We start from the raw sequence: 20,348 nt of genomic DNA on the forward strand, positions 1-20,348 counted from the left end.
CAATAAACCATTGGATTTTCATTTTATTTTGTTGGGCTTGGGCTTGGGCCTAGCCATGCAGGCTTGCAGGATCCAACTCAGAATATACAAGAGAAATGGAAAATTTAACCAAACTGCTGCGTTCGGCTAGTTTTGCCTAAGCCCAATATTTTTTTATTTTGTATTTCTACAATGTCTTTAGCCCAATTACAACAACAAAAAATTATGACTTGATACATATTTTTTATTTTGTAGCACATTAAATCATCTTAAAATTCAACATAACATAAAACTTCAAAGTTCAATAATAATATTGTTAAAATTTAAAGATAAATATGTACAACTAGTAACTATATTATTATTGGAAATATAAAAATATAAATAGGTGAAGAAGAAGAGAAATAGGATGTATAGAAAAATTGGATAAAAACAAAAATATATACAATGGATAAAGAGAGAAAGACGGAAAGGGAAAACAATTGGGCTAGAGTAGTTATTTAGTTGAGTATAAATTGGAATTAAGACTTTTTGGTATTAATTGGGCTAAAATATCTAGTTATTACTTGGGTTACTAATGTTCTAAATGAATAAATAAACTTAACATAACCATTCCGGTTCGGTTTACACCGGTTTTCCCAAGACAATAACAGAGATGGAAACTGATCCAATATGATCTGGTTTGGTTTTTAGCCTAGTTTGACTATTTTAGTCAACATGATTTTTTTTCCGGTTTTTCTCAACTCAGTTCGGCTCGATTCACTTGTTCAAATGCCCATCACTATTGCTCATTATTAGGTCAACCGAACACTCTAATGATCGGGTTGACATGAAATTATGCCCACCCCTATAGTAGGTTAGCCCAAATACCATCACAATAGGAGTAATCAAATATAAAAGCTAATTTATGGATATTTTGATTTAACCGAACTTTAATTATCCCATGGAACTACATGCTTAGTGGCAAGAAAATACTTACAAGATGACCAAGTTTTTTTTACTCCTTATTGAACGATGACCAAGTCGATTAGAGCCCATTACTCCCAAGGCTAGCCTAAGGGCTAGTTTGGAATTACTGTCACTTAAAAAAAAAAAGTTGCATGTGCTTTGAAAATAATTAGTTATAAAGTAATGCAGCTCCATGTTTGGTAAACAATATTTTTAAAGTGTTGTTAGTACAAAAAGCAATGTCAAAACCATTTGGTAAATTTTAATATAAAAGTGTTGTAAATGTGAATAATGACTAAAAGAGACATGATGTTGAAAGTGTTATGCGCTAATCATGTGGTGGTAGTGGTGGTGGTGGGGATGGTGGTTGTGGTGGAGGTGGAGGTGGAGGTGGAGGTGGAGGTAGTGGTGGTGGGTGGAGGTGGAGGTGGAGGTGGAGGTGGAGGTGGTGGTGGTGGAGGTGAGGAGGAGGTGGTGGTGGTGGGGCGGTAGTGGCTGTCAATTGTGGTGGTGGAGGTGGTTGAGTTGGATGAGGACGTGGAGGTGATGTCATTTTAAAAAATTAATGATGGTATTTTGGGAAATAAAAAATTCATTGAAGGCTCATCTATGTTTCTTTTGAAAAGCAATTCCAAAGCCTGCTTTTAAAAATTGTTGTCAAAGGCCATTGCTTTTAAAATAATCGGAATATTTTATTTTTATCAAACACCTTCAACTACTTAACTTTAAAGTGAAGTGGGTTTTTGGTGAAAAAAAGTGATCCCAAACGATGCCTAAAAAGTATCACTAGGCCAGATCCATTAGCATCCATTTATAATGCTATAAACTTCAGCATTGTTCTCGATCCTAACACCAACAAGACTTCTTAGTCCCAACTTCTTTGTCCTTCCCCCAAAATTGTTATTGTCAATTTAAACTTTTATTGAATTAACACAAAATGTAGGGAAGTCACAAAAATAAATAATAATGTCTAAAGTCACAAAATTTACTCATCAAATTTGCTCACCAAATATTTTACCTTTTAAAAATAAATTTGATTCAAAGTTAATTTTAACTTCAAACCAATCAATCAACACTATGTGATGGGATGAAAGAAACTTGGTTTCAATAATCATTTAACTATACAGACTCATAAATTTGTTTGGGCTCCAATCGTTCACCAATTTTGTTTTTTTTGTTGTTGTAAAATTTGCTATTACTCTTCTTTTTAAACCTTTCCCAAGTGCAAGGGGCTTGTAGATTAAGTGGTTAAAAGCATTTACCCATGCATTTGAGGTCCTATGTTCGATTCCTCCCTTCCTCCATATTGCTTGTATAAACAAAAAAAGCATTCGTCAAGCATTCCCCAACATGTTTTGAAATGAATTTGGACACTTGCAATTCCCCCCGAAAATTAAAATTTTGCTTAGATCTTTCTTAAAAAATGCCTTTTTACTAGGGAACATTTGGTTAGATTTTTCTCTATCCATCATTATTGCCTCTTATATCATAATGATGTTGAACATATTAATAATATTTTCTTGGAATCCTTTTTGCCAGTCAAATTTGAAATTAATTTGGTAATTTCATTGAATTGCTGTGCCAAAAACAATTCATATTGTCTACAAATTTGGAAAAAGTTCTAACAATTTGCTGGCAAATTTGGCTACAAATAAATAATTTGATTTTAAAAATAAATTACCTAATGTGCACTCATGTTAAAACATTTCTTTATGATATTTGGCATAAGAAAATTAAGAAGAAGAAACAATGATTTCATTCAAAAGTTACGTTAAAATGGGATGCACCTCTTTTATCTAATTGGAAACTTCAGTTTGACGGTTTAGTTAAATCATATGGCACATATGCTGCCGGTTTTATTATTAGAAATAGTAGTGGCTACACAAAAATTGTAGGTTCTCTACCTCTGGTTTTTTTTTTTGTTGTTGAGAAAAGATGGTATGTCATTAAACCCATAAGAAACATTGCATGGTAAGAATTATTAGCATGTTAACGGCAGTCTCGTTAAAACCTTCCCAGAGAAAATAGAACCACGAGTAGGAAACCATCCATGTTATTGACTAAAGAGTCAAACAACTTATACAAAAAAGAAACTTATCAAAGAAGTCATCTTATGATCCAGAGAAAGCATCATAGTTCTTAGTACAAAGTCAAAATCGTACTACGGGTATTAGAACAAATCTAGACAAACACCAACCTCAAAACCATTAAAGCACATCCCATCACTACGCAAGTACATCAAAAAAAGCCTCATATCATCTAAAGAAAGCATCGTAAATCTTCATACATACTAAAAAAAACGTATTGTGACTATGGGCATCAGAAGAACAGATCCAAACAAACACCAACCGCCACCTCCAATTCTCTACCTATGTTTTGGAAGCTGAAGCTTTTGATCTTACATTTGGTTGAGCTAAGCGTTTTGGTAATTCCAATCTTGTTATTGAAGGCGATTCCCAAATACTTATTAAACTTTTGCAGCAAAAATGGTTCTCCACTGTGACAAATTTATTGTATCTTATTGAATATTCAAGACCTTTTACAGCACCTTGAGATCTCTAAAATCCGAATATTGTTGCTAATGCTTTAGCTAATGTGGGTCACCATCAACATAACTTCTTTATTTAGTTTCATAATCTTTCTCACTAATGGCTATGAGACTTTTGTATGATCAAAAGAATTTAGGAATTACTCGGAATCCTCTTTGTAATTTACTTTTGTACTTCCGGAAAAAAAAAAGAAAAAAAAGAGAGGCCAAATCACCTAATTAACTTGACCATTACTCCCAAGAAAAAGAAAATAAACGAATGAGAGAGAGAGCGAGGAAGAGAGAGAAATAGGGGTAAGGACAAAGGAGTTGGGAGAAAACGCTTGAAAAGGAAGTGGTGGCCAGGTTAACATATTTGGGGGGAATTGGGGTTCTGCACTGTAGAGAAGGAGAGAGAGAGAGGGAGAGAGACAGAGAGAGAGTTTTGTGGGATTTTAATTTAGCTGTAGATTTAATCGTTTAAGAAGAATCCTATCACTAGTACAAGTAGTAGCTGTGCCATTTGATTTGGGCACAAATGAAAGTGAAGGGAGGAGGAAGAAGGAAGAGTTGGGAAGCAATGCCTCTTGATGTTGTTCTTCAAGATACCAGCAACAACCCAAATGCTCCTTTTGCTTCTCTTCTTCAGCTGCAAGGTAACGCAGCCGCTCTAGAGCAACCCCAAGAGCAACAGCAAGAGCTTCAAGAGCCTCAAGCTCTCGAAGAAGCTGACGATGGTGAGGCCGAGGGCGAGGGTGAAGATGATGGTGAGGTTGGGGGTGATGGTGATCGTGAGGCTGATGGTGTTGTTGATGACGATGAGAATAGAGAGCGCAACAAGCTTGCCGAGGGCTACTACGAAATCGAAGCCATACGCCGAAAAAGGGTCCGCAAGGTACTACTCTCCCCCCAATTTTTTGTGGGTTATATTATTGCTTTAGAGAATTAAACTGGGTTCTTTTAGTTTTGCTGTTTTGTTGAAGTTTTGATAAGAAAATGATGGGTTTTTGTGTTTGTTTACATATTTCTTCTGATTACTAAGTGTTTTGTTTCCTTATGTTCTCGTTGGAATGTGGGAAAATCAACAATATAGGGTGAGCTCCAGTATCTCATCAAATGGTGCGTGAACCTCTCTCTCATCATTTTTTTCTTGTTGTTTCTTAACTTACTTTATGCACATACACTGCTTCATTATATCAAATCAAATCATGCAAGTCTTGTTGATGTCAGACAGAGAATAGATAGGGAATAGAAGGGAGTGGGGAGAAGATTAAGGCCTTTTATAGACATTCCTAACTCGATAAAGAAACCCTAAATAGTGATAAGCAAATAAATCCTCAACCCCTACGTAATATATAATCCCAATCTTAAAATATGATACGACATCCAAAGATGGGAGAAATTATTATATGGTACTAGAAAACAGCCATACTCTCGTACTACATTATAAAAACTCCAAAGTTGGTACTAATAAAGTTTTTTTTCTTCCATATAATCGGGATCTCTTGTTAATTAATTCTGTATATTTATTGCTATTGGCTCATTATACAGGCGTGGTTGGCCAGAGACTGACAATACATGGGAGCCCTTGGATAATCTCCATTCAATTGCTGATGTTATCGAAGCATTTGAGGAAAGGTATTATTTTGTTTAGTTTTCTTCCATTTCCCTCTAGTTATTCATTTGGTTTTCCAAAAACAGGAGTAAAGGACACTAACAATTCGCAGTGCTTGAGCTTACAAAGATATTAAAAACTGACTCATTTTAAAATTCTGGTTATGCTGATTGGGTTCATTTTTTTATAGGTAGCTTGAGCAACAAATGCAAAGTTTTAAGTTTCATTTTTATTATTTTTATTATGTCTTTTTTAAAGCTTGCGTGCTGGAAAGCATCGGAAGCGCAAGCGCAAGTCCGGGACTCCTCATTCTCAACCCAAGAAGAGGCAGCAGCGTTCTACTGATCCTATCTACAACGTGACAGATGTGGAAATCAGCATGGTTGATAAAGTTCTGTCCTCCGCTGCTCTCACCTGCCCGAGCCTTGTTGATCTTCCGCCCCCTCAGCAGTCTGTGGGCGTAGCATTTGAAGGAGAGAATGATGGGCATGTCAATAATACTGAAACCACCAAGAAAGTTGATGCTGAGAATTGGTGTTCAAATGCTTCCCAAGAAATTGGTGAAAGGAGAGAGGAAAATGAGTATGATCCAAAGCTTAGTGAGCTCAGAGCAACAATATCTACTAATATTGTCAATTCAGATAAACTTTCTGTACATTTCCAAGAAGCAAAGGCATCTGAAGTTAATGGTCTTTCCAAGGTCGACTGTGCAGAACCAGTACAGAGCAATCGCAATACTGGAGCTAAGAGAAGGAAGTCTGGTTCTGTGAAGAGGTTTAAACAAGAGACGCAATTGTCTGAAGTGGGTGCTACACCAAATGCAACAAGCAGAGTCAGTGTTAGATATGGTGGCAGAGTTAATCAATCAGGGGCAGAAAATCTTGATTATGCTGGGGAAAATTCAAGTCGCAGGAATAAGATTGATGAATCCAAAAGTGCAGTGCGTATCACCAAGATTATCAAGCCAATAGGGTATTCAACTTCCGTGTCAAATGATGTCCAGGATGTGTCAGTCACCTTTAAGGCAATGAGGTCTGTCTTAAACTTCAATTTATATTTCTATTCCATCTTTGAGGATAACTTTACGTATATATTCTGACTGGATTTACGAATAGTTTATGTTTTGAATAGGTTAAATAAAATGCATACCCCATTAGTACCTTTTTTCTTCCTCTGGTTCATAAAAAGAAAATGCATACTCCCTTCGGTGGAAATTGCCGTCCCTTTATAATAACCATCTCCAATGTCCGCTACCAAATTGTGCCATGACTGGGTTATATGTGCCTACCAGTGATACATATCAGTTACTGTTAGCATTTCAATGAGCTATTTATTTTCCTAATTCATTATTCATCTAAAAGATGCCAAGCATACAACTAAAAGATTCTTATATATACATACAGTTTTGTGGTAATCATCTACAAATTAGTTCTTCTTCTCATATGTCTAGATGGCTTATTAAGAGCATTCTCCTTGAATACTAGTTTCTCTAATATCATACATAGAGCAATGTTGTGCAGAAAATATTACTGAAATTATGATGTTAAAACATTTGATATTTTTCAAATTGCATTGATCATTCATACCATCTTTTTCTAGCAGGAGTTCTGAATTTGGAATTGTTACTATGTTGCTGATTAATGCACCTCGATCATTTTTAGATATTTGATAAGAGCATGAGGAATTTCCCTTGTGAAAATCCATTATGCCTCCCACGCAAACTACAGGCTCTATGACACCAACTCATATTTGGAAATAGACATGATTCCAGTCATGTACCAAATTAATCACATATATAGTCCTGAATGATAATAATACAATTGTCTTGGGAATTAGATACGAATTAGGTAAGGCTTTAGACTTCATAAAGGCAGCAAAAATGTGCACTTAAAACATACTGGGTCCAATACTGAAGACTTTGGACTAAAGGGCATCACCTCTCCCTTGAACTAAGGTGGTGTGAGGGGTTGGTGGAGTGGGTGAGATCATCTCTTAAACTATTACACATTGGAAAGGTTGTCAAACTTGGAGAGAGAGAGAGAGAGAGAGAGAGAGAGAGAATCTGATATGAATATGACTCTTGTAGAAGCACTCGTAAGCCCTACCTCATAGCTTTTTCTTATGCTTCACCGTTGTTCCTTTTGGAATTTGGATCACTTGGGAAGCACAGTTTTGTATGTGAATTAAGATTCTTCCTCTGATATAATACAAAGCTACACTCTGCATGCAAGGAGTATTGCCCAATCCTCTTATCCTTTTCTGCACCATTCTTTGTGACACGTGTGCCAAGCATGATTTATTTGTTTGTGTTACGTTGTTCGATTTTATTGTGGTCACAAGTCAGACCTAAAAATGTATTTATACTTTTATAATTTAGTTCTTGTGGTCTAATCAAAAGAATTTAGTTCTAATAGGTCTTCCATCTTTGGTTGAAACAGTCTATTTGTTTGACTGTTTTCATGCTTTTAGTAAGTTCTGGCACGTGTTGCATGTTTTAATTGGACCATCACTCTGTATGTGGGCTAGAATAGAACATTCTTGGTGGATCTTCAGACTAATCCTTTGACCACTATCACCCCATTGTAGTTGAAGTGAGAAAATGTGTAGTTTACTTGTAGTAAAAGTTCTTGAGTAATTTATTGCTTAGGAGCAGTAACATATGATATCAGAGTAGCTGCACATGCTTTGTTCCTGATGGCTTCTGAGTCTGGGCAGTTCTATAGAGTCATTGCACAGGCACATTTGGCAATCTGCAACTTTTTTACATTTCTTCAAATGTTATCAAAGCTTATATTTTAAGCAATTTGTTCTGAAAGCTTATGATTTACTTAAATTACATTCTTAATATTAATGTTCAGCGGAAGATGACTTATTTCCTAGTCTTCTTGTGATAACTTGTGCAAACTACAGTATTTGAGGATTCGTGTGATTCTGATGTTTGGACATGTTGTTGGTTGACATGCCTGACATCCATTGCATTAACTGCGAAAGTCTTTAATGGCTTAAACTATATATCTTTTTGATGACCTTCATCAGAGAAATTGGCTGGCTGAAAATTAGATCCTGTGGGAGTTGATTGTTTATGGACTATTCAGTGTTTGAGCTATCTTAGCATGTAATGCAGTCCTATTTAACGCTACTACTACAGTATTTTCCTAGAAAATTGCAATTTGGCATTTTATTGTCAACATGTTTGGCTGCTGCTTCTTTATTGTTTTTATTTGTATAGAAATGAAATCTGGAAAGTCCAGCCATTCCAGATCCTTCAATTGCTTACAGATCCAACTTTTAACCTGTATCACATAGTTCTCTTCACCTGCTTCATGACGTTTTTATATGTGGTTGCCTTGTTATAGGTCTGACGGAACAGAAGTGGTAGTGGATAACAAGTTTCTCAAGGTTAATCATCCACTTTTGGTAAGTGATTATTGTGAAACAGGATATACATTCTTTATTGACAACATTGCAATGGCGCCAGTAGCTAACAATTATTGGCTAATCTCTCTCCTCTTTTCCAGTTGATCGATTTTTACGAGCAACATCTCCGGTACAATTCTACATTGTAATTCAAGGTGTAAACGGAGAATAGCTAAATCTGCATCTCTTAGTTGTCAGCTGTACACAGTGTTGGAAATATTGTAGTTGCAGAGAGAGTGCAGGTTAACAAACGTAGTTTGGTGAACTTAGTCATATACCAGTAGCTGATCAGCGTGTTTCTCCTATTTCTCACTCATCTATTGACCACAAAAGTTTACTGTATTATTAGGTAATATGGAGATCACTAAAAGGCCATCTCTTTTTTTATCTACATATTTGTTGTATCTGGATCTTTAACATGGAAATGAACACATCTCGTCAGTAACTCTCTCTCTCTCTCTCTCTCTCTCTCTGTCTACACACACAGAATATTTGAAAAGGTTGACTCCTTTTAGCTGTTATATTATGTGAGCAGAATGAAACATTTATCCATTTCCAGATTTCGTTCGTGTGAATCTTGAATTTCTCGTTAGTGTTGTCATCAAAGCGCCCTTTCTTGAAGGCATTGGAAAACATGTCCTATTGTCAGTATTATTTAACTCAACTAAACTTTGACCAAGGAAAGAGAAAATAAATAGTTAAGAAGCTGTTTCCTATACTATACTAATCCATGTAAATTAAATAGTATATGTTCATGAAAAATCCTGTGGTTGGCTGCCAAGGCTCAGCTACATCCTATACGTCAAATAACAACAATTAAAAAAGAACACAGATTCCTGTAGAGACGTTGGCTTCGCTCAACAAACCATCAGATATGCAACAAAAAAGAGTGATTTTGTTTTAGAAGTGATCTGCTTCTGCTACTAACAAACAAGCCTTCCTCTCCAATATCTCCTCCTTTGCTTGCTTTGAGCTTCTTAAAACAAGTAAATAGAGAGCAACTGAGCTTGAAGACTGCAATGGGGAGCAGAGGGCCTTCACCACTTGTTCCTTCTCTAATGGTAGGAGCATTGGGCTTGATCATCTGCAAACCTACCTTAGTATCCCTCTTGGAAATCTCAGTGTCGTTGTTCCAATTAGGGGCAGATACAGAGGGGAGAGCCACCTTTGCTTTTGTGATGCTTCTTCTTCTTTTAGTTTTGCTAGCTTTACAAGTTGTTTCTTATTTTTTTCCCGCATTTGGGATGTCTTCTCCGGTTACAGTTCATCAAACAAGTAGCTCTGACCAGGGTGGTGATGGGTTTGGGTTCGGTGTGGGATCGTTTCTTCTACTTGTTCTCTTCCTTGTCCTGTATCATCTGGTGTGAGCTCGTTTATTACATAACCAGCAACAGCTGGCTTGTATGGCATGTTTTTGTTAGCACATTCATGCATGTTATACTCTCTCTCTCACCCCTTTTCTTTTCCTCTAGAACTTTTTTCTTTTCTTTTTTTTTTTGCATCAACAATTTTTCTAAACACACCCCTAAGTTTTATAATGTCCATTTTACACTTGTTCAGCCATTTTTATTTTCTTGTTCTAGACATGTGAATGGATCGGATTTTGATCCGAATTCGATGTAAATAATAGAATATAGATTGAGACTTTTAATCTACTGTGACTGTAATAGAATATAGATTTAGATTTTTAATCTGATGTGAGATAATTCTTTAACATAACAAATCAAATATGGATTAAAGCTTAATCCGACTACCTACAATATAGAACTTACTTTTTTATTATTATATAGTTTTATAAATATTACTTGTGTGAGTAATTTGATTTTTTTATGCATTGAAAGTACACTAAATTATTTACTTATTTAAGTTAATAATGAAAATTTAAATAAAATAAATTCGAACTATCGGATATGCATTGATAGAGTAAAAAAAAGCTTTGCAATAAAAATTGAGTTAAAATGATCCACAACACGTATTTGGAATTTAAAAAAAGAAAAAGAAAAGAACATATGTTGAATTTGAGGTCACCACGTCACCATGTCAGGAGGAATTCTCCCCTCAATTATCAAGAGCCAAGCTATGTGGTAAATGCTTATTAGGACAACATTTTAGGTTGAAGCATGTAAGAAATTGTCCTTAAAAAGTATATTTCGCACTTTAGAAACTATATGGTTATTGTATTCCTACAAACAACTTTTTTTTTTATTTACATAAGTGAGGAGTGAGAAGCTCTTAAAGAGGACATGGCTTCACATTGATTTTAAGCATTGAAGTGTTTTTATTTTTTTTTTTTTGTCAAAATTTATTATACAAGTGATATTAAAGGAGGTGAGTTTTAACTTGAGATCCCAGATCCGTAAGTCAAGACTCTTTCCACTAGATGGATAAATGTTTTTGTCAAAATTTTGAGCATTGAAGTTAGAGAGAACGTTTAATATTTTCATCTCAACGTTGATCAAGGCCAATTTATTATGAAGTAAAAAGCACATAAAGGTCGGGGAATATTTAATTGCGTAACTGGCTTATATAAGACGTTAGTTGCCATTAGAAGAGTTTAATTTTTGAGATTTTTGTAACAATTACATTAAATCACACATGCAACGACAATTAACGGAGTTCAATTTTCCTATTACCATTTGTCCTTCCACTTAACTCTAAGTTAACAGTGTTAAGTTTAATTAAATTAACGGAGTTTGATTTCTAACACCCAGTAACGTTGTTTGCTGGAATACTCCATTGATCCATGCTCCATGAATACCTAGCTCAGAGTCAGACCAACCAAATCCTTTCTTCATTCCTAAGTCCTGTGGACTAGTGGATCAACAGATCTCAATCAAAATTACTGCAAGACAAGGCAGAGGCTCTGAAGCCATGTTTGGGGCTAGGATAAGAAATAACTTCTGCTAAAAAATATAAATATAAATATAAATAAAAAAACCCAACATCGAACTCCCATCCACACCCAATCCGTGAACAACTCCCACCCACCGTTAAGTTAGAGTTAAGTGGAAGAACAGATGTGAAAACGTCAGATGGGTAACGGTGGGCACAGGGCAAATGGTAACAGAAAAATTAAATATGCTGTCAGAAATGGTTTCAAAACAACCAAAGAATTTGTAAAAGAAAGCAACGGACACAAAAATATAGAAGCATCAAAGTTTTCTCACATTTTGGAGATAGAGCTGTTGTTGTTGAGCATGGCAGAAGAAGGCAAACAAGAGCAGAAGATCATCCTCAAAAGCCCTGCTCTTCTAAAGGTTCATTTTCTTTTCCTCTCTGTGTACCAATCTGGTTAACACAGATCATAGACCGTTGAGCTTATATTTTTAAAGCTTTTAGCATGTTAATTTGTTGTCCGCTTGGGATTTGTACGTTAAATGTCATGTTGATGTCTGTGATTGCATTGTTGAAATTTATCTAACGAAGTTTCTCTGTGATTAAAAATAAATAAATAATTACTACAAGCATAGAGCAGAAAGCTAAAACTAGTAGGGTGTAAAATCAAATTACTAAATTAACCTTAACTTTTAGATTTACTTTCCCCTCCATTGATGGCCATTGACCTTTCTTGTGTTATTGCAGTACATCCTCGACACAAGCTGCTACCCAAGGGAACATGAGCAGTTGAAACTACTAAGGGAAGCCACTGTCGAGAAATACAAGTTCTGGTATGTTGAATATTTGCATTTATATTAACTAAATAAGCGATCGAGCGCTAGTCAATTAGTAACTCAATATGGCGCTAAGCACTCGTTTCGACCCACTTCACAATTTATCTAATGATTCAAATTGTTTACTTTTTAGATCATCAATGAAAAACCATTATTGCAAAAATTCACTCAAATTAAAACGCGTTTAGTTATCTAACTCTAATCAAATAAATAGACGAACACAATGTTTTCGATAAATATTGACAATAATAATTAAGTGGTTAAATGATTTCGGATTTGGATGAAATTTTTACAGACAATCTTTGAATGATGATAAAAAAATTTGAATGGTTCTGATTATTAGATTACATCATAAAGTAGGCCCAAACAAGCAGTTAGTACCATATTAACTTACTAGTTGATTACAGCTGAGCCTCCTTTGTGTATTCCTTTGTGTGTGTGTATATATAAGCAAAAAATTAAACCAAGGTCTTACAAGAATGAGCCCTATACCAACTTCAGGAGCATTATGAATGTGCCTGTTGATGAAGGGCTGCTGATCTCCATGCTTCTGAAGATCATGAATGCAAAGAAGACATTAGAGCTCGGAGTATTTACTGGCTATTCTCTTCTTACTACTGCTCTTGCACTGCCTCATGATGGAAAAGTATTCTTATTCTTCTTTCTTTCTTTTTGTTGTCAATTTTCATTAACATTAGTAATTAGTTATGGAATTTCAACATGAATTTTTCAGATTATAGCAATCGATCCAGACAAAGAAGCCTACGAGTTTGGATTGCCGTTCATTCGGAAGGCTGGTGTGGACCATAAAATTAATTTCTTTCACTCGGATGCCCTCTCAGTCCTAAATGATCTCATTACTAATGTAAGTTTGTACATTACACACGTACGTATTTTTGTTTAACAAACAACGTACAAGTAGTTTGAAAATTAATCTCTTATCGAACTATCGTATGTTGCCAAACGATCAATTTAGGGTAGTGATGATAAGTTGACTCTTTACTTGAACATGTAGTCCAAATTTTCAGTCTAGCAACATAAGTCTACGAGAGAACATTATCCGGAATTTGTGGTTCATATGGATAGAATTGTATTTTGATTTGGAGTTCTAAACAAGCAAGCAGGGGAAGGAAGAAGGGAGCTTCGATTATGCATTTGTGGATGCTAACAAGGACAACTACATTGAATATCATGAGCTGATGCTGAAGCTTGTTAAAGTTGGCGGAATAATAGCATACGACAACACATTGTTGTTTGGCTCAGTGACAGAGCCTGAGGAGACGGTGGGGGAAACGTTAAGGCTACCCAGAAAACATACGAGGGATTTGAACAGCTTTCTAGCCACTGACTCCCGTATCGAACTGGCTCATGTTACCACCGGTGATGGCCTCGCCCTCTGCCGGCGCCTCGAGTAGGAAGTAATAACAACTTCAACTTCAGTGTGCTCAGTTGAACTTCTCTAATGAATCAAGCTGTTGTCTTCAAATAATGTGGTTGATGATGTATTGGTATACATATTCTCCTCACTTGATGAGATGAGCTTTGTATGATGTTGGAATCTTTTTTATTTATTGGTTTCTAATTTTGATTTGTGCTACTATATCCTTTATCTCTATAATTTAGCCGTCTCTAGTCCTTTTTTTGGGGAATAAATTCTCTAACAAAATTGACCCTTAAACAAAACAATTTCAACACTTGTGATTTGATATACGGACACAAAAATTTAACCGAAGGGTGTGTGTGAGGTTTCTTTTATATAACTACATGTTCGTTGGTCAAGTGATTTATCACGTGATAAGAGAGATACATGAACTCGTAGTAATGTAGTATATGATATTAATTAAAACCAGTTGGTTGTAGGAAAGATGAATTAATCCAGGCAGAATAGGTTCTTTACATTCGAAATCACATGACATGAAGTTCTTAATGGTATTCGCAGTTGCTTTATGCTGAGATTCGCAATAAAAGGTAAGATGGAGAGTTATTAAGAATTGATTCTTTTTTCACAAAAACTTACAGAATAGTTTAGTTTTTGTTGAGAAGAGGATGGAAGCAAGAAAACAAGAGAAGATCATCCTCAAAACCCCAGCTCTTCTAAAGGTTCATTTTCTTTTCCTCAATTTCAAATGCTGTTGACAAGGCCATAGACGATTGAATTTTTATTTTTATTTTTTTTTTCAATTTTTTTTTTCGTGTGGACGATTGAGTGATTAAAGAAGCAGTTTTGCTAGGACTGAAATTATTTCTTGTTTTCCTTGCAATTTTCATTTGTTTAATTATTTATAAACTGTGGGTGTGAAGAGCTATAGTGTTTCTTCATAAACTTGTTTCAGCTGGTTCATGATTTTATATTTATTTTTCTTTAGAGTTTAAACCACAACAGTAACCAAATGGAGACAAGAAACGACATAGTTGCAGTGTGACAAGTGAAATTAAATTACTAGCCTTAAACTTTTAGGTTTACTTTCCCTCACAAGATAACCATTGGCCTTTCTTGTGATAGTACATCCTTGAAACAAGCTGTCATCCAAGAGAACATGAGCAGTTGAAGCATCTAAGGGAAGCCACTGTTGAGAAATACCAGTTCAGGTATGTTGAATATTTGCATTTACATTAACTGAGTATATATGTATATACAAGAGCGTTTAAGCACTAGCTGGTTAATAAGTTCATTTGGGCCTACTCCACGATGTCATCTCATGATCCAAACTGTTCATTTTCTAGGTCATCATTCCAATATCACGCTTGCGAAAAATTAGCCAAATTTTTACTAGTTGAATGATCGTTAATATTTTATTGTTTACCGAAAGTATTGTGTTCATCTGTTTATTTGATTATAGTTTGATGAGTGAATGTCGTCTAATACGTATATTTAATTTAATTTAAGACTATTGCTTCTAATAAATTAATTAATACAAGGTCTTATCATAAAGATAATTTTTTTTAGTAATATTGGTAAGTTATTTTGATTTTTTTTTTTAATCAACTAATAAATTCCTTGATTTTTTTTTTCCAGAACTAATAAATTTCTTGATCAAGTAAACTAATATAACTTTTCAGAAAATACCAACTTTAACCTCAATAATTACAGTTTGATCTAATTAATTGCAGGAGCATTATGAATGTGCCTGTTGATGAAGGGCTGTTGCTCTCCATGCTTCTGAAGCTCATGAATGCAAAGAAGACACTGGAGCTCGGAGTATTTACTGGCTATTCTCTTCTTACTACAGCTCTTGCACTGCCTTCTGACGGAAAAGTATTCTTCCTTTTTCATTCTTTTTTATTTTAATTTTAAATTTTCATTAAAATAATATATAAATAAAACTTTTCATCTTGACTTACATTAGTAATTAGTTTTGGAGTTTCAACATGAATTTTTTCAGATTACAGCAATCGATCTGAATAAAGAACCCTATGAGTTCGGATTGCCGTTCATTCGGAAGGCTGGGGTGGAGCATAAGATTAACTTCTTTCAGTCGGATGCCTTCTCCGTCCTAAATGATCTCATTACCAATGTAAGTTTGTACCTTATACATGTGCCCGTTTTTTTCAAAGAAGGATTTCTGAAAAAGCATTCATCGTTGTATGTTGCCAGACCATCAATCTATGTTATTGATTAAGTTGACACTTTACTTGAAGGTGTAGTTCGGATTCACAATCTAGCAACATAAACCTACGAGAAAACGTTAGCCTGAAATAGTTTTAGTTTTATCATTGGTTCATATAGATAGAATTGTATTTTGATTTGGAGTTTCAAACAAGCAAGCAGGGGAACGAAGAAGGGAGCTTTGATTTTGCATTTGTGGATGCTAACAAGGACACGTACATTGAATATTATGAGCTGCTGATAAAGCTTGTTAAGGTTGGTGGGATAATAGCATTCGATAACACATTGTGGTTTGGCTCAGTTGCGGAGCCTGAGGAAATGGTAGAGGAACATTTAAGGCCATCCAGAAAACATACGAGGGAATTGAACAGCTTTCTAGCTGCTGATTCCCGTATCGAATTGGCTCATGTTTCCATCGGCGATGGCCTCACCCTCTGCAGGCGCCTCTATTAGGAAGAAAAACTACTTCAGTGTACTCTGTTGAAGTTCTGTGTAAAATGGTCAACATTTGTCTTCAAATAATGTGGTTGACGATGTATTGGTAAACATAATCTCCTCAATTGATGAGATGAGCCTTGTATGATGGAAGATTAGTCCTTTTTCCATTTTTTTCCTTCTCTCTTTTATTTTCTAACAAAGTTGGTCAAAGGGGAGGGGAAGGATTTTGACCGCCGAGGATATTATACAAGAGAAGAGACCATAAAAGATAAACGTTTAGGCACTACATTAGGGTATAGGCCATCTTGTTTCCTTTTTGGCTTGAAATCTTAAATTCCAGTTTGTATATTACAAAGAAAACCTTTCAGCTCTTCCACTCTCTACCTGCAAAAGCCCCTAGGACTCGTTCAGGTGGTGAGGGAGTAAGGAAATGGGTTAGGGTTAGAATACGTCACGAGTCTAATCCGATCCCAATGCACCCAAAAAATGTAGCTGTAACCCAGAAAGCTTTCATCTCAGGGGATGATTGCAGTTTTATCTTGACCCAAAGACCTTCGCTGATGTACTTGGGTTTTGATTAAATGTCTCTCTCATCCCCAACTTCATAATTTATCTTGACCCAACTATGAACGCTAAATGAGTGCAAACATAATTTACAAAAAGTGACAAAGGGCAAGGTGAACCCAGCCTAACAGCTACCCAGCAAAGCATAGAAATTGCAATACAATAATAAACAGCCCTGCCACATTATCTACTCTGCATATATATAACAAAGCAGGGTAACTCAACTCTGTAGAAACCAAAGCCCACCAAATGATTGGTATCGACACCTTATGACTTATCCCGTCTAATCCCCACAAAATGAAAAATTCTTCAACTCTACTTGCATCTAGTCTCATGAGTTACCAAACCCAATCTAATTTTAAGCACCAAACATGACCATAAGCTATTAACAAACACGACAAAAGATCTCTCATTGTATGGAACCAGATCATGGAGTGATGATACAGAAAAATCAGACAGACAGAATACAGATCATGCTTCTACTCAATTGATTTCCTAGTTTTGAGGAGACGAGACAATTCATCCTTGGGCCCTATCACACATTGCCCTCATATTTGCCGCTTAAATCAAACATAATTTATCTTGTTCACAACACACTAATTGAATTTAAGATGACATAAAAAGTGAAGTCAAGTGAAGTGCTTCCAAATATCATACCAAGCAAACATTCACAAAGCACTAATTAAAGGAGAAGTAAGACATTCATATGAGAGAGTCAATGACAATACAAAATTCACAAAACCAAATAAACTAAAGAAAAATTCAAAAAAAAAAAAGAAAGAAAGAAAAAATTCCAAAATAGAACTAACTCTTAGGAATGTTCTTGCCCACAATCTTAGCTGGAGCTATGCGAAGAAGATTGCCAGGCTTACCAGGAAGAGCACCTTTGATCATAACAACATTGAGGTCCTTATCAATCTTCACAATCTTGAGCTTCCTGATCTTGGTCTTGGTCCCTCCCATTCTTCCAGGCATCTTCTTCCCCTTGTAAACCCGCCCTGGCGTCGTTCCAGCCCCAATTGACCCAAGAGCTCTGTGACTTTTGGACCCATGAGTCATTTGCCCTCTCTTGAAATTGTGCCTCTTAATCCCACCCTGAAACCCTTTCCCGATTGTGGTTCCAGAGACATCAACAATGTCTCCTTCGTTGAAGAGCTCGTCGAACGAAAGCTTCTGGTTTGGCTCGAACCCATCAATGCTCTGGAGCCGAAACTCCTGGAGATGGCGCAGGGGGATTGAACCGGCCTTCTGGAGATGACCCATTTCGGGTTTCGTTAGTTTTCGGTCCCTGACTCTGCGGTAGCCCACCTGAACGGCATCGTATCCGTCTGTGGCCTCGGTTTTGACCTGGGTCACTATGTTGCCTTCTTTGAAACCCACCACTGTGACTGGGACAACTTTGCCGTTGGGTTCGAAGAAGCTCATCATGCCGAGCTTCGTGGCCATAACTCCTATGCCTGCCTCCACGCTCATGGTCACGCCCACTGGTTTCTTCTTCTTGGATTTCACAATGGGCAGAAATGGGTTGCTGTTGGTGTGGGTTGGTGGGGTGAGAAATGAAGAGCAGCATTTTGAGGAGGAGAATGAGACATTGGGAAGAAGGGAAGAAGAAGATGAAGCTGAAATTGAAAGGATTGACATCTCTCTTTGCTTCTGGCTATGCACTCAAACGCATAGCATGAGTTGCTCAATTGCACACTTCAGACACATAGAGAGAGCGAGGAAGAAGAGTGAGAGGGTTTTCTTATCCTTTTGGAATTGGGTTTTGGGAGAGGATACTGGCATTTGGGACCACCCAAACTGACTTGGGCTTTAGAAAGAGTGACTTTTTGTGTAATTTTTTCCTTGGCAGTTCTTATTTCTACTTACGCCTCACAACAAGACCCAAAAGAAAATTTTATGATGTCCTTTTTTTTTTTTTTCCTTCTTCAAATTATCCCTTCCACTGCGTCTTCAAAAGGATCAATTGCGCGATAATTTCCATCCATGGTGTCATGGCAAAAAGTAAGGGTGAATAGTGTTTGTCATAGCAATTATTTTTTGGCTTTTTCATTTATTGTCATGGCAACCCATAGTAGATACTATTCACATAAGATTAATTTTATTTTTATGTATGAGGTTAATGATTAAAAAATTGCTAGGTGTGTATAAAAAAAGATTATGAATTTTTTTGTATTTTTTCAAATTTTTAATATTTTTTTTCTTCACTGTCGTTAGCGCCCTCAGGCAACAGCTTGGGCTATTCTTGCCTTTAGACCTGCCCAGACTTCATGGAGCCCACTATTTATTCGGGCTGGATTTGTGCAGTGGAGTGGGTTTCTTCAACCTAGGGGACTTTTGCCCAGACTGAACTTTGCAGTGGAAGTGCTCTTACTAATATTTGGCACTTACTGCAGAAATTGTCTCAAGTATCCCTTTGTCATATTTATCAAAAAGCCAATCTGGATGCGGGATAGTCTTGCTATATTAGGACATCAGTTTTCAACAACCTTGTATTTGGTTTGAATTTTTTTCCTTTCATGTGTATTATAAAATTATGTTTGAAATGTATGGTTTTAAGATATGGAAACGAGTTTAAATAAAAAAAGAATAAAAAAGTTTGAGTCAAACGTTATTCAATCCTCACACTGGAAACGAGTGTGTTTTACTAGGAAAAATTTCTCTAAAAGAAAAAGAATAGAACCATGCAAGGTCATTTCTTGTTTGGCAAAATAGGTATTTTTGGTCCTGGTAGGCTTTTGTCTTTTACCACTTTGATCATTGTAGTTTGAATTTTGTCTTTGTATTTTTCAATTCAGAGTAATTCAATGGCATGTTTCAGTTTTTGTCGAATTCCTCCCAATTTCGTTACTCAATCCTCACATTGGAAACGAGTGTGTTTTATCTAGGACGAATTTCTCTAACAGAAAAAGAAATCATGCAAGGCCATTTCTTAGAGCCCATTTCTTGTTTGGCAAATAATTATTTTTGGTCTATGTAGGCTTTTGGTTTTACCACTTTGGTCATTGTAGTTTGAATTTTGTCAATTGTCCTTGTATTTTTCAATTATGAGCAATTCAAGGACACTTCAGTTTTTGTCAAATCCCTCCCAACTTCGTTAAGTTTTGACCACATGCCCCTGACGTGAAAATGGTATTCCAATCCACTAGAGCCATATTTAATTGTAAAACACAAGTTAGAGCTCTTCCCATTCACTTTGGGTGCAATTTTAGGACTTAGGGTTTCCAAAAGGGATTTTTGTAGAAATGTCACATGAACTTTTACTTCAGTTTCAATTTGTTCACCGTAAAGAAAAATTTAAAAGAAATGTCATCTTAATTTTTCAAAATCCACGATTTGTCACCTTACCCCATCCCATGTGCTCCACCGGTAGCTCCAACCAACACCACCCACCTTGAAATCCATTCCCCCTTCGATGTGTTTTGTGGGCGAGTGAGGTTGGGGACTCTTTTTTCTCTTCTTTTTCCTTAAAAATGGAAATGCTAAAATACCCTTAAAATAGATAGAAAATTGGAAGTTGTTAAAGTGACAAATAATGAATTTTGAAAAATTAAGGTGTTATTTCCCTAAAATTTTCCTTTAAGG

General features: G+C 36.0%; 4 protein-coding genes across 5 annotated transcripts; 3 read left to right on the forward strand and 1 right to left on the reverse strand.

The window, feature by feature from the left end:
- Positions 1-3,747: 3,747 nt before the first annotated feature.
- LOC103331365 (chromo domain-containing protein LHP1) lies at positions 3,748-8,928 on the forward strand. The gene is made up of 6 exons (XM_008233987.2): positions 3,748-4,346; positions 4,545-4,570; positions 5,003-5,089; positions 5,325-6,098; positions 8,423-8,483; positions 8,585-8,928. Exons 1-6 carry the CDS (start codon positions 3,990-3,992, stop codon positions 8,630-8,632), a joined length of 1,353 nt encoding a protein of 450 aa, XP_008232209.2. The 5' UTR covers positions 3,748-3,989; the 3' UTR covers positions 8,633-8,928.
- Positions 8,929-11,568: 2,640 nt separating this feature from the next.
- On the forward strand, positions 11,569-13,751 carry LOC103331367 (flavonoid 3',5'-methyltransferase-like). Of its 2 annotated transcripts, none has more exons than XM_008233989.2 (5): positions 11,569-11,740; positions 12,066-12,151; positions 12,656-12,800; positions 12,888-13,019; positions 13,276-13,751. In XM_008233989.2, exons 1-5 carry the CDS (start codon positions 11,681-11,683, stop codon positions 13,567-13,569), a joined length of 717 nt encoding a protein of 238 aa, XP_008232211.2. In that variant the 5' UTR covers positions 11,569-11,680; the 3' UTR covers positions 13,570-13,751. The 2 variants fall into 2 exon arrangements, with proteins under 2 accessions (XP_008232211.2, XP_008232212.2); XM_008233990.2 differs by having other exon boundaries at positions 11,581-11,740; positions 13,279-13,751.
- A 365-nt stretch (positions 13,752-14,116) lies between these two features.
- LOC103331366 (flavonoid 3',5'-methyltransferase-like) lies at positions 14,117-16,366 on the forward strand. Its single transcript, XM_008233988.3, has 5 exons — positions 14,117-14,254; positions 14,658-14,743; positions 15,266-15,410; positions 15,538-15,669; positions 15,924-16,366. The coding sequence occupies exons 1-5, from the start codon at positions 14,201-14,203 to the stop codon at positions 16,212-16,214; spliced, it is 708 nt and encodes a 235-aa protein (XP_008232210.2). The 5' UTR covers positions 14,117-14,200; the 3' UTR covers positions 16,215-16,366.
- Positions 16,367-17,445: 1,079 nt separating this feature from the next.
- LOC103331369 (Ribosomal protein L3 family protein) lies at positions 17,446-18,549 on the reverse strand. The gene has a single exon (XM_008233991.2). It carries the CDS (start codon positions 18,402-18,404, stop codon positions 17,568-17,570), a length of 837 nt encoding a protein of 278 aa, XP_008232213.1. The 5' UTR covers positions 18,405-18,549; the 3' UTR covers positions 17,446-17,567.
- Between the last annotated feature and the right edge of the window lie 1,799 nt (positions 18,550-20,348).

The sequence above is a fragment of the Prunus mume genome, linkage group LG5 (assembly GCF_029339155.1).
Source record: "Prunus mume cultivar Tortuosa linkage group LG5, ASM2933915v1, whole genome shotgun sequence".
Taxonomy (NCBI): Eukaryota; Viridiplantae; Streptophyta; class Magnoliopsida; order Rosales; family Rosaceae; genus Prunus; species Prunus mume.